Raw genomic sequence first — 13,057 nt, 5'->3', positions numbered from 1 at the left:
AAGGAGGAGCACAGATAAAGCTGCCTGGTCCTCCCAGCCTTGACTTCTGTGCCCTCCCAGGTCCTTGAAATCAAGTTTTCCTTGCGCCGAAGGTAGAGGATGGAGGGGGTTCCTCAGGGCGAGGGCAGGCCCGCCCGTGGGTGCTGACCGAGCCCACCCAGGACCTTGGCCTGGGCGGTCACGGCCATCCCACGTCCCCGGGGATGAGGCACACCTCTCCCTCCACTTTACTTCCCGCCTCAGGAGGACCGGAATAAGGTGGCGGTGAGCGGCCCCGTCCGGCCACGACGCCTGACAGGAAAGCCGCAGGGGGGGGAAGGCGGGAAGCCGTGGGGAAGGACTGCGGTGGGATAAGAGGGCGACTGGGGACGAGGGGCGCGCGCGCGTCTCACGCGCCACCTCCCACCCCGTTTCCCACCGCCCCCGCGCCCCTTCCCCCTCCCCCGCGGAACGCCTCCCAGCCAATAGGCGACGGCGCCGCTCCCCCCTCCCTCTGCGCGGTGACGTGCGCGAGCCCCGGGAAGAGGCCCTGGCGCGCGGGCGCGTGGCGGAGGCGGGAAGCAGTTGTGGGGAGCTGGTGCGCGCGGAGGCAGCGGCTCTATCGCCCTGAGGTGATGCGGCGTGAGGGCGGCCGGTCCCCCGGCCCCGAGTCGGGCGGCTCCGCGGCAGCGGGTCCGCTCCCTCCCTCCCGCCGGTGGCTTTAGGCCCGGTCCGTCCCCAGCGGCACCGGCGTCCCCCGTCCGTCCGTCCCCCCCCCCCCCCGACGCGTTGCCGCTGGGGCGGGGGAAGCTGTGCCCGGAGCCCTCTCGCAGGGGCTGTGCGGCTCGGGGGAAGGGGGGCAGCGCTCCGCAGGCCTCCGGACGTCCTCCGGGCTGGGGCTTGGGGGGGGAGGTGAGGGATGGGTCTCGTTGCTGGCAGCGGGCACCGCCGGATAACATTTCCGCGCTTGTTTGCAGGGAGTTAGCGGAGAAGGGAGCTGACTTTATGGTCTCGGGCGTGTTGGGAGCCTCGACAGTGCTTTAAGCAGCTTCCATTGTTATCTGCAGGTTTCGTCTTTTTTTTTTTTTTTCCTTTAACCTGCTGAGTGTTTTGTGCGTTGCGGTTGAGCTATGGTATGACCTTAACTTTGTTTTGGTACCTGCCTAGTTCGCAAAGAGCTCTGCGGATACCGAGGGTGTAGCACACCGGGTCTGCTAGTTACTGTTATGCCCAAGGGCGAAAGGAAAACCTTGGAGTCTGAAAGGTGTTTGGAATAAGGTTATTATTTAGCATAAGCGGTATTGGAGGTAGAATACGTGCTGTCACTGTGCTACCAAGCCTTTTGAAATGCAAAGATGTACTTCTCTAGGGTGATGGTTTTCTCCTAAGACATGCTTATAATTACCAATGTTTTGAAAGGGAAGATGGAGGAACTCAAGGTTTCTGAGACCTTTTACAAATACCATAACACCATCATGCCTATAAAATTAGGGGATATCTGCTGGGAAATCTGACAATGGGATGCGCTTGTGGTTCTAGATGTCCTGCAAGTGCCCAGAGCGAGGTGAAAGGAGAGGTTCTTTACTAACTGTCAGGAGCGATTTCCTTTGGTGAAGGAGGTGTTGAACATTTTGGACTTGTCATGGCATTGTGTTGTGATTGATGTGGTTCTAGCAGAGATTCAAGGGAAGGTCTGATACCTTCTGTAGGCACTGATGTGCTGATAGTTGCTTAGGTACTGTAATGTAACACCTCTCATCATATGGAAACTAGACTAGGAAAATGTTTGGTTTTGTAGATTTCCCCTAGTGCAGTTCTTGTTTCCAGTGAAAAAGGCTTTGTTGCTATCACTTAGCCTATCTGAATTGAATAGCTCTTTAATAGCTTTAACTTTTTTTTTTTCCTCTCCCATACATGATTTTTTTTTCCTTTCCCCCGTCTGGCAAATCTCTAACTCCTTTTTGTTACTCTAAACACTCTGCACTGCACAGAAAGGAGTCCTTTCTTCACCTCTTGAAGTTGAAAAGTGTACTGAGAAAAGAATGAAACTTGTGATCCTCTGTTAGATCTGGAAAACCTGCACCTTTAAGGACAGATGTGGCTCACAAGAACAGCTTAACTTGGATCAGACGGCAGTGGAGAGGCATCCTGGTGGCCCAGGCAGTAGTAGTTCTTAGTGCATGAATTCATATGGCAGCTTGATTTTCTCCCTCTTCATTGCTCTGCATACCCTATTGTGTAATCAGAGCGGTCCACTCTTATCTTGTGATAGGGTTTTGGGCATCTCTCTTGTGTAAGAGCAGAAAGATTGAAATGTTTGTCTGTCCAGGATCTCTGCCTGGTTGTAAACCCCAGGTGGGCAAAACAATCCTTTACTCTCACGCTCTCATCACGTGGCCATATCTGTACCAGGAACCTTGTGGAAAGGCTGGGAGGTGGAAAGAGTAACATCTTCATGGTAGTGACTGATTGGTGTTAAAAGGCAAGAGGAGTATTCAGGAGGGTTGCAGCAGTAGCTGTGTACAGAGCTGGTAAAAGTGGCTATGTCCTGCCACCTGTGCCGGTGAGCATAGTTACTGTAGGTAGACTTAACATATTCTTGCCTGGTTCTTTCTGTTCTTCACGCAAATGCTTTTCACATTATGTAAATTACGATAGTATGAGCTATCAGGTGTTACACAAAGCCAGCGGGGAAATTTGTCATTTTTATGGTCTTTGTTTTTATAGCTTGTAGACCTGGCTGTGATCTCCTGAGACAGTGAGAGCTAAGAGAGGCAGTGCTGCAAGAAATGGTGATTGAATTAGTGATTTATTGTTTGGTGTTGCAAAAGGGTTCGGGTTTTTTTTTCCCCCCTATATGCTGTGATGCCTGAAAGGAGAATGTGAGACTGTTCTACTAGAGGGACAAACACAGGAAGCTGAGTCCCGAAAATGTCTGATCATAAGTCTTATTTCCTTTTTGCAGAAGTTCCAGCCTCAGTGTTCTGAGGAAATCCATCCTTAAATAGTTATGTTCTGCCTTCTTAGCTTTTCTACAAGTACATGAATTTTCCTTGCCTGTCTGTAATAGCTCATCTGTGTTGGTGCATGTATTCTGTTCGCTAGCAACAAAACACATGTCTATTTAAGAGTTTTCGCCAAGGTAAAAAAACAAAGTCAAAAAGCATTAGTTTGAAAATGTGATTACGTGCGTACCTGGGTGGTCTTCTGGAAGTTCGGTTCTGAAAATTGTGCCTGGTTGTAGCTACATCTCTGACAGTTTCTTGAGCTGAATTTTGTGGAGAGTGTGCTGGAATGCTGCTTTGTGACCAAATTAAAATCCCCTTACCCCTTCTCATTAGCTGAGATTTTTCTGTTTTCAGTCTAGCTGTGGTGGTTCAGGTGTTCCCTGCTAGCAGCTCTGTCCCCAGCAGTGACCTTTGTCATTGAATCTGGCGTCGTTCAAACCTGATTCTCTCTTCCTGTTTTCCCGTGGTTTGCAATGCAACCGTTGTCTGGCCAAGCAGAGTACAAGGATCTATTGAGGAAGCTGCCCTTTCAGTAAGAACTGAAGACTTGACAGGAAGGGGCTTGGCTCAGGCAAAATAATGCTAGTAATTCCGCAAAGCAAACCTGCGAGATCTCTCAGAAGACAAATTTTGCTGTCCGCCTGACTGTCAGCATTTTCAAGGGCTTTTTGGACTTTTAAAGATTTCACAAAAGCTTAAGTAATTTTAAATACTTAGAAGGTTTGTGGGGGAAAGGAGGGAGCTGTGGGGAGATGTTTTGGTAGTGGTGGGGAAACTTGCTTGGTTACTTTGTTCCTTTACTGTTTGTAGTAAGGGAGAGGAAGTGTGATCCACAGTAAATGACTAATAAAAGTGTGTCCTTAATTTCTCCTACCTTTGCTCTGAATTCATAATGGCAGAAAGAAAGTCTAACTTTAGTGTAAAGAAGGCTATGTGAATTTATTCTTGAGCAATGTAAAGAGTATATGAATTTCATCTGTCATTGATTATCTGCTGTCTTTTCTGGTCTAGCTAAGCAACAATGGCAGGTGAAGACTGTGTACGAAAACGCCAGTCTGGCTCCACTACAACCTATAAGACCTCCGAGAATGAAGAAACGCAGAGAAGACCTGAGAGTGAGAGGCCATTTCAAAACTCAAGCAATGGTGAGATTCTTTCACTCAGAATTAGTTGTATCTCTGCATGTGATCTGCCCTAAGGTGTCCTTTCTAGTTCATGGTCCTTGCCTCTTTGATCTTTCATTTCATTTTTTCTGCTCATAGAAAGGCTCCCAAGCTGGAGCTCCCTGCATACCAGCTGCGCTTCTTCAGCAGGTTTAGGTTGTTTGGCGTACTCTCCTGTGGAACATTCCCTCTGGGGCTGCGTGCCGCGGTGCCTAGAGTAAAGGAAGTGATTAATTGTCACAGGAGAAATGTGTGATGAGGAGAAGATGCTTCAATGCTGTAAAAGGTGCAAATGCATCTTGACAACAGTTTTGAGTAATCCTGGTAAATGCTTTTTCTGGGAACTTCGTCTTACTTCCTTTACAAGCTTTAAGTATGCGTCTTCCTCGAAATTGAACAAAACAATCTTTAACATACCAGGCTAAGCTGGTGTATCCATCCTGACAGACAGATGGAGGTAGGATGCTACAAAGAATGATTTTCTGTTCCTGTGGGGCTCAGTTAATGTCAAAAGAGCTCCCTTCTATCCAGTCTCAACCTTGGCTGCCTTAAAAGGTGTAATAGAACAATAAACAGTTGGGTTTGTATTCATTTATATTTTGGTCACCTTAGAAGTAATTTGGCTTATAGTTGGCTTTGTGGAAGGATCATTGCTGCGTATGTCCTGTCCTTTTAGTTGCAGGGATAGTTGTGTGGCAGTTTGAGTAGTTTTGCCTGTGGACTCTGTGGAAACTGTCACTATCTCAGACTCCTGGGTTATGCTGTATTGCATTCCAGCCAGTGATAAGCAGGTTAGTGATAAAATTGCAGCTTGTTTCCTTTCTCTTTGGGTGACAGAATAAGCAAAAAGGTAAACTAGTTTATCACAATGTGCCATGGGAATACAAGTTCCAAAACCCTGGGGCCAGTGATTCAAGGAGATTATTCAGAAGCATACCAGCAAGAATTGTGTCACTATTTCACAGTACTTTCAGCTCAAACGGGAGTTGGAGCAAATTTAAGTTCAGGACAAGTCAGATTTCTTCTTGCAAAAAATATGTTGGAGAGAAAGCCGTGCCACAAACTACTTGGAGAACTGGGATTTTAAGCTGTTGGTGATGCCATCGTTTTAATTGAATCAAATGGGACTATTCTATTAATGCTGGTTTTAGAAAATTGCAAGGAGTTGATGGCCACTTGAAAACAGTTACGGTGGGTTTAGAAGCAGACTTCTACCTTTTTATTTATGGAAACACCTTAACTGTTATGCGTGAATTTGAGTTCTCACAAGCTTGTGGATAGAGAATAAATATAGCTGTGGTGATTAGCACTTGATAGGTGGGTGTGCCTGTCTTTTTAAAGCCTTTCATTTTAATACCTCTGAGATGTGACATAATGTCACTGCAGGTGAGATAATGTGGGAGCGTAGCAAGTAAACATTCTGGGGCAGATCTCTTGTAAGTGTACTGAGCTTTCGTGCATGTACATGTACCTGGTGGGTTGGCTTAGAACAATGCAGTGTGTTTTAATACAGCACAAACTGCAGTGAAGGACAGTGGGGAGGAATCCTGGTTAGTTAAGATTAGATGCCTCTTACCTTCTGGGGTTGCTGCCAATTCAGCAAAAGTATCACAAAGACTTGAGTGTTACCAGTTTTTACAGACTCTTTGCTCAGCACGATGATGGGGACAACAGGAATGCCCCAGGGAGGTAGGAGGCATGAGCCTGATGCCTAATCACATTATAGGCCTGGGAGGAAGATGCATCCCTCTGGTCAGGAATTCCTCTTTATAGCGGGATTGAATCAGTATCACTGTGGCACAAAGGTTGAAGCTTTCCAAAGTGTTCACGTGTTCCAGATAGTGGCCTCTTCATGTAGTCCAGTATGCTTGCGTAAGTAGGTAGGGCACGGCTGAGGATTTCACGGCTGAGCTGTGAAAGCACGGCTGAGGTGGAAGAATTTCTCAAAAGGAGTAGCCATAGACTTCTTTTCTGGCTTTCTTTTGTCCTAGCCATTCAGTTCTGAATAGCTGTCCTGATGTATACAAAGGCAGCATGAGGCTGCTATGTCTGGCAACATCCTCTTTATACTTTAACTCTTAACACTGGGTGTCGTGTTGAATTTTAGACAAGATACATGTTTATTGCAGTCAAGGGATTCTAGCCAGGTCAAGACAGTATCTTGTATGCAAGTAAGTATGTAGTGTCTTTGTAGCAATTATTTCTGTAAAAAAAAAAAAAAAATCGTTAACGTGATTTCCCACCCTTGATTCTCCCTGATTAGCAAACACAATCTGCTTTTTAACTTAAGAGTTAATGTGTCAAGGGCCAATTGACTTGTTTCCAGAAGTGTGCGAACTTTATACGAAAACTTCTAGGCCATTAATTCTTTTTTTATTAAAACTCAAATACATTGACTGATCTGAAATTGCATAGGAGAATAATTTTAATCCATATATTGGCTTTAGAGCTAGTTTAGCTTATTTTTTTTCTTGCCTCATCAATGCTTCTGAAAACTGTCTCCTGGCTTGAGTTCTAAGACTATAATAGTTTATACTTGGGCACTCCAAATTTTATAGCAGCGTGGAAGTATTCATAGCTTTGAGATTGCCAGAAAAATTCTTCCGTCCCTTGATGGTTTTGTATCTTGTAATCATTCAGCCTGTAACTTCACTTTGACAGGGTAGCTGAACTTCAGTCTCATATATCACTTCTCCTTTAATTGGCTCTAGTGTCATAATTAAGCAACTAATTTGGTCCTGACATAGAGTCAACAGGTGATCTAGGCAGCAATAATCCCCTGTCAAAAGCCAGGCTTCCTTAATAAGATTAGTCTTACATGTTTTCAGCTGGAGGTATGTAAATAAATATAAAACTATTCTGCTTAATGGGTTATTGATACCAGTCAGTACTGGCTGCAGGAAAACATACCTGGAATGAGCATAATAGAAACTGCATGGGCATATCTTAAAAGGTTAGAGAGGGCATAGCTCTTAAGCATGCATCTGAGTGCCTCTAAAATGCTAAGATTAGACCATTCAGAACAGTAAACTGATGGTTTTGGAGTCTGCCCTTGTTTCCTCTGAAATCAGAAAAGGATTAGAAGTATCTCCAGAGGCTGATCTGCAAACAAGCTATGTGGCGTATCTTTGGTGTGAGTAAGCCTGTTTGGTAATGCTGATCTTAGAAAGGGGTTGTTATCTTTCAGTCAAGAGGTTACTATTGATCATTCTCAGTGCAAAAGTTCATGAAGCTGCATGAATTGTGTGTGCCTACTAATAGATGTAGGAGGAGGGAGCTCTGAAACAGGGAGCAATTTGGAAAGCTTTAGGGTTTGCTGTCTGACTCACAGCAGTAAGTGTTCATTGTCTCAGCAGGCTATTTCTTATGGATTAGTGAATTTGGGATTAAGCTGCTTGAATTGAGTATCTTGGATGTGTTTCTGGGAGATGGATCCAACAGAGTTGTCTTGTCTGAGACTAGCTGGATTCTGATAATTCTAGACTCTCCCATGTTTTGCAACCTGTGGGTTTGGTGAAGGCTGAGCAGTTTCTTGTGAAGAGCCTTTGGACATGGTGGCATGGTGCAGAGAATGCTGGTGTTTCCTCCTGCTAGTGAAGAGGCTGTTTGGGTCCCATGTCCCTGCAAAAATGACTTTTTAAACTGAATTCCTTGCCCAACTGCAAGTGACTTATGGCACAGTGACCTATGGTCTAAGCATTCTTTAAGCAGATCAGCTGAGCTCCGGGAGCAATCTAGTCCTACCTTGCCTCTATCTGCTGAGTGGCCAAATAAATTACCGTAAGTAGGAATAAGGCTTATTAGCATCAAATTATTAACATATGTTGTATTGTAGCAGATATGGAAGACTTCCCCTCTTTACAGTAGCCTTGTGCTAGGTTGGCTTTAACATTGCTTTCCTTCAGATAACATCTTCAGTGTTTTTAGAAGTTTTAGTGCCTTTGAATCCAGGCATCTGACAGTAATGAAATCCTTCTGCCTATGTTGCTCTAATCTCTTGAATAGTAAGCTGTCCGATCAAGAAATAATGAAGATCATAATTTTAAGCTCTTTTAGAGAAGGGCAGTGTTGGGTTTGTATTTGTGACTTTCCAGGAAGATCCTGAAGCTAAACAGATCCTGACATCACTGGGGGAAAATATTTCTGAACTGAGTCGTACACTTGGTTGTTCTGAGAAGTGTCTTTTTTTGAAGTACATGTGGCAATAAACTGAAGTTTGTTGCGTGCTTTTCCTAGCTTTTCTGGAAAGAGGTATCTTTTTCTTGAATGCTGTGGAGGCATTTAGATAGCAGTGGTTGTTCTAGGTTGTTCTAACTCCCTAGGTTGTTCTAACTGCTTAAGAATAAGCTTGTCACAGTGGAGGAACAGTTTGAGTGCCAACGGCTCAGAGTGCTAGGCTGCAAGTAGTTTCTGTGGCTGGTGAAGTCACTACAGGCTGGAACCGTAACACTGCACGCAAGCCACAGCTTTACTCAAATAACTTACTCCCACTTGTGCCCTTGGTAGTAATTGCAGATGGTCACGGTTAAATGAAATGAATGCTTTTTAACACGGTTAATTTTTGAGAGCTTGCTTAGTAGAGTGCTGGCTAGTGTTTTGCATAGAAGCTGTTTTTGTTGGATCCCAAGCTGCAGCACTAATAGGTCATATGAATGGGATGCTTCTCTAGTCATCTCAAATGTCACTTATCTGTAACTTCTACAAGAGTAGGTTGAAAAGGGGACAAAGAGATCCTTTAAGAAGGTAGTTTGTAAATCTTTTGTGAAACTTAAGTTGCTCAAGTTTTCAACAGTAAGAAGCTTTCTCAATCTTCAGGTCATCTTTTATTAGCCTGGTTTCCTACGGAAACAAAGTTTACATTTAAATTGCCCTTGTTTTTCCTTCTGCTTTTGAACCTGCTTAGAATTTGGGCTGTGCAGGGTTGTCACATCCTACAAGGATCAGTTTCAACAAGCCCAAGACAAGTGGTCAGCTAAAGATCTTAGCAATGTCTTTGCTGTTGGGAAGGAAAGACAACAAGTTAAAACTTCTCCCTGTGAGCAAAGCTCTTTCAAAGCAAAGTCTGCCTCAGTTTCCAGTAAAACTTGCTATTCTTTCATACTAGCCTTCAAAGATTTTCTTCCTAATGACTTTAAATATATTTCCTGGGGTTTTTAAGGCATATCGCATCTTGTTTTAAACGCAAAGATGTGCTTGCTTGTATTGTGCACCCTTGAGTCCATTTTTGTAATGATGTTGCAATCCCAAAATGATACAGAGGGATCCAGTCTTAATTTTCAGTGTCAAAGGAAAAAGAAGATTTGGACTTCTCAGCAGTGCACGATTCCTTTTAGACTCAAAATCGTGTGATGATCTCTTTTGGAATGACCTCACAGAACATAACTAGCAGCTTGCACAATAGAAGATGAATGATTCAAGAAGATGATGAGTTTGTGTTCTCTGGTATCTGCCTTGTGACACAGCTTGAGTTTATGGGGCGATGCAACACAGCAGAACGAGTTGCTTTGGGGTGGGTTTTCTCCTACAGGAGACTTTGTTCTGGAAAAGAAACAACAAGCTTACAGGTGGTTTTACTTTGATATGAGGTGCATATACTGACGACGTGGAGATCTTGATTTTAAAGCTTACACACTGGTGTGTGGGCAAATAAAGTGATAGGAGGGACACTGCGTACAGTTTAGCAATTGCTATGTCAGCAGGTCAGAGACTGGCCTCGTTTCCTATACAACTGTTAAAGTGTACATTAGCTATCTGTAAAACTGTATCTATCTTTAAGGCCTTGTAAGTCAAAACGGGTGTGTTATTTCCAAAGTGAGCCACTCCTGGTAGTTATAACAACTGAGGCTTTGAATGCAAGATCTGACAGGAAATACATGGTCAAAACAGTGGCTGTTTATTTTTAGCTTGTCTTACAAAGGAAATAGTGCAATCCCTTAAGTCTCATGTGTCCTGTCCTCTTTGGCTGTGGTGGATGGCTTCAAGCAAACTTGATAGGGTCTTGAAGACTGGCAGCTGAATGAGACACACAAATTCTTACCTTTTTTGCAGGAAAAGGTTAGTTGTGCTTTGAGCCGAACAGCTCTGTCTGATCTCCTTTCTACCAGGTAAGCATAAGGTGGTTCTTAGCATAGTAGTAATGAGAGGAGGGGGCTACGAATACAGTTATGGAGTGCCTCAGTGAGGGAGAAGGGCCATTGAGGTGATATGAAGGGGATACAATTCAGCTTATGGAACAACTTGATTTTTTTGTTAATGGGGAAATCCATTTGAGACCAAGAAAGTGCATGAGCTGAGTGGGACAAGGGACTCTAGCGGCATCTTATGCTATTCTCTCATATTGTTTTCCAAACTGCTGCTGTTCGGCAAGTGTAACATCATGACGAGCTTAAATGCTGAGGTAATTTATTTGTCTTGGAGGTGAGATGCTTAGCAACCAGGAATTCTATTTTTGTAAAAATGGAGCTTTGCGTGCAGCCAAAACTTCATGATGCTAAGCAGTTTCCTGGTTTGCTATTGCATTACAAGGCTGCTAAGTAATTGGCTGTTGTTGCTGGACTGTTTTTAAGTCTACAGCTTGTGTAGCAGTTTTTATAGACCATCTTCCTGCTTGATTGGGGGCGGGGGAGCAGAATTAATGCTAAAACTGAGAGTAGCTTCATTGAAGATAAACTTTCTCGTCTCAGTTAACTCTTCTCCAGTATTGGAATTGGAGTAATCTCTGAGGCAGGTCTACCTAAACTTCTTAAAACTGGTTGCTCTTAAGAGCACCCTCAGACTAGCATGCAGCACAGAAGCACTTGCTTCTATTAAAACAACACCCTGTGCATTTTGTGTGCATAGGCTGTGCACGTACAAGGAGGACGAGACAAGGATGCTGCATTATGAACTGTGATATTGCTATGAATCTGTCTTCTTGTCACACAGCACCGCAACATTGACACCTCTACTGCAAATCTGTTAGCTCATTCTTCACTGGAAATGTTACTAAAGAATCAGTTCAGTACCCGCTTTTAGAAAAAGTGGTAATGTCTTAGTGAACATGGAAGTTGTAATGCTAGCCGTGCGTTACTGTGTATGGTATGTGGTATGTGTAGTTGTAGCTATAATTGCCAAGGACATGCACAAGGCAAGGTTTGTTGCAGTCTTTAAACCCTGACTAGTATTTTTGGGAGGGTGGCTATTGCTGCATTAAACTTGCTTTTCCTTCATGTGCAAGCTTCTGTTTTAAGTAACTATCTTCTATGTTGTAGTTCTTATTGGAGAAGTGAAACAGCAGCTGGCTTGCCAGCACTCTACAACCATTGCAGACTAACCTTGTCTTAAAACTTGGTCTAAAATGTCTGATTCGTGTACTTTCTGCTTGATGTAATAGAGGCATCTCAGATGTGTATGGTTATTTATGCAAAAAAAGGTGATATTTGAGGCTTTACATATGAGTAATGATAAAACTCATGATGTTCATGGCACAGTTAGACCTGACTCTTTGCTTAAGCGATGAAACATTGAGGAATACAGTTGGACTGACATCTCGCACTTCTCCTGGGGGATGAAAGGAGTAGGAGTAGCCAGGTTTGAGTACAGGATAACTTTCCAACTTGCCACTTAGCCTGTCTTCAGAGCTGGTTATGTTATTTTACAGATAGTCGTGACTTGACTACCTCATCTATTGCCAATGTAGAGACCTCCAGACAACCTAATCTTACATCTAGTTCACTGTACATGAGTTAAAGCTCTGATAAAAGATCAGCACACTTGGATATGACCTTCTAAGGGTTGTTCTAATTGCCACTTCAAGGATGAATATGTTTAGGGACCTTGGAAAGATTTGCAGAGTTGCTGATGGAAAATAAAGCTTTCAAAAATCCAGCCTGTTATCAGCTGTTGACTGCCTTATAGTGCTGTGATCCTAAATGGATGTTTAAAATACTTGGTCATAGCTTATGAATTTCCTGCAGCTTAGTTTTGAATTTACTGGGACCTTATTAGAAGTCAGAAGCACTAATGAAAAATCAATGACTGTGCTACTCTATGTTGTGCTTTCTGTTTTCAGACATGGAACTCGCACCACTGAAAATGTGACTCTTAAATATTTGCTTTCCTTCCTTAGGCCGGGTTGATGTTGACCACGTGATAACAAGGAAAATGCAGCTAATAGCAGAAGCTGAGGTAAATATACTCTGATGCTTGCATGTGGGGAGGAGCGGGATAATTGACCCTGAATGTCTTTTGGAGAGTCAGTAGCCCTGGAACACAAATATCCCTTTTCAGTCATAGTTTGAGTGCAGTGACTTTTATACAGCCGTCTTTCTCTCCTCCTCCTCTCATCTGACTGCACAAGAGGGGTAGTATTATCAAATGCAGTTTTGTCTTGACCCCAAATAGGTTGAAGTCCAAAGATAAGACTGAACTTTGAGACCTGTAAATAAAATGGAACTTCCTTCACCACTAACTTTTGGCAGTGTGATTATCAGCTAGCCTGCTTGCACATTGAGTTTTTAAAATGCTCTGTGTCCTGCTATCCATTGAATAAAGGGTAGCATGGAGCCTGTATCCCACAGCTGCTGTTGCCCTAGCTATGCAGCTGACCTCCCTGAGCCTTGGTCCCACTCAAGTATCCTCAAAGAAAATAGCACTGGGTGTTTGTAACATTGTTTGTGTGAGCTGCCATTGTCTTAGATTATGTTAAGGTGATTTATGCCCAAATTAAATGAAGTTAGCTAACAGTGAACTGCACCCTTCTTGTTAACCATTGTTTTGTAGCACGCATGTTCTTCAGGGCAAATTGCCCTGTGCTCTTGCTTCATTTTATTGCAGAGAATTCTGTGGTAAAGATGAAGTAATGTAATTGTGCCAGCCTTATGTGAATATTAGGGAGTGGATACTTGTAAGATAGAGAACAATATTTTG

At 43.7% G+C, this 13,057-nt stretch overlaps 1 protein-coding gene across 5 annotated transcripts in view; it reads left to right on the top strand.

Moving 5' to 3' along the window:
• Positions 1-502: 502 nt before the first annotated feature.
• The window catches only part of SOAT1 (sterol O-acyltransferase 1), a 31,060-nt gene continuing 18,505 nt past the window's right edge, over positions 503-13,057 (top strand). Inside the window, exons 1-4 of one of the 5 annotated variants that reach the window (XM_075760414.1) lie at positions 513-611; positions 3,342-3,519; positions 3,999-4,132; positions 12,258-12,316. In XM_075760414.1, the coding sequence (XP_075616529.1) occupies positions 4,009-4,132; positions 12,258-12,316 (183 nt within the window). In that variant the 5' untranslated portion in view covers positions 513-611; positions 3,342-3,519; positions 3,999-4,008. Of the gene's footprint in view, positions 612-920; positions 1,047-2,752; positions 2,772-3,341; positions 3,573-3,998; positions 4,133-12,257; positions 12,317-13,057 lie in introns of those variants that run through there. The other 4 variants (XM_075760415.1, XM_075760413.1, XM_075760416.1 and 1 more) reach the window with 4 other exon arrangements.

This window comes from Balearica regulorum, chromosome 8 (genome assembly GCF_011004875.1).
Source record: "Balearica regulorum gibbericeps isolate bBalReg1 chromosome 8, bBalReg1.pri, whole genome shotgun sequence".
Classification (NCBI taxonomy): Eukaryota; Metazoa; Chordata; class Aves; order Gruiformes; family Gruidae; genus Balearica; species Balearica regulorum.
Note: the sequence above shows the minus strand (reverse complement) of the source record. Positions and strands in the feature narration are given on the sequence as shown.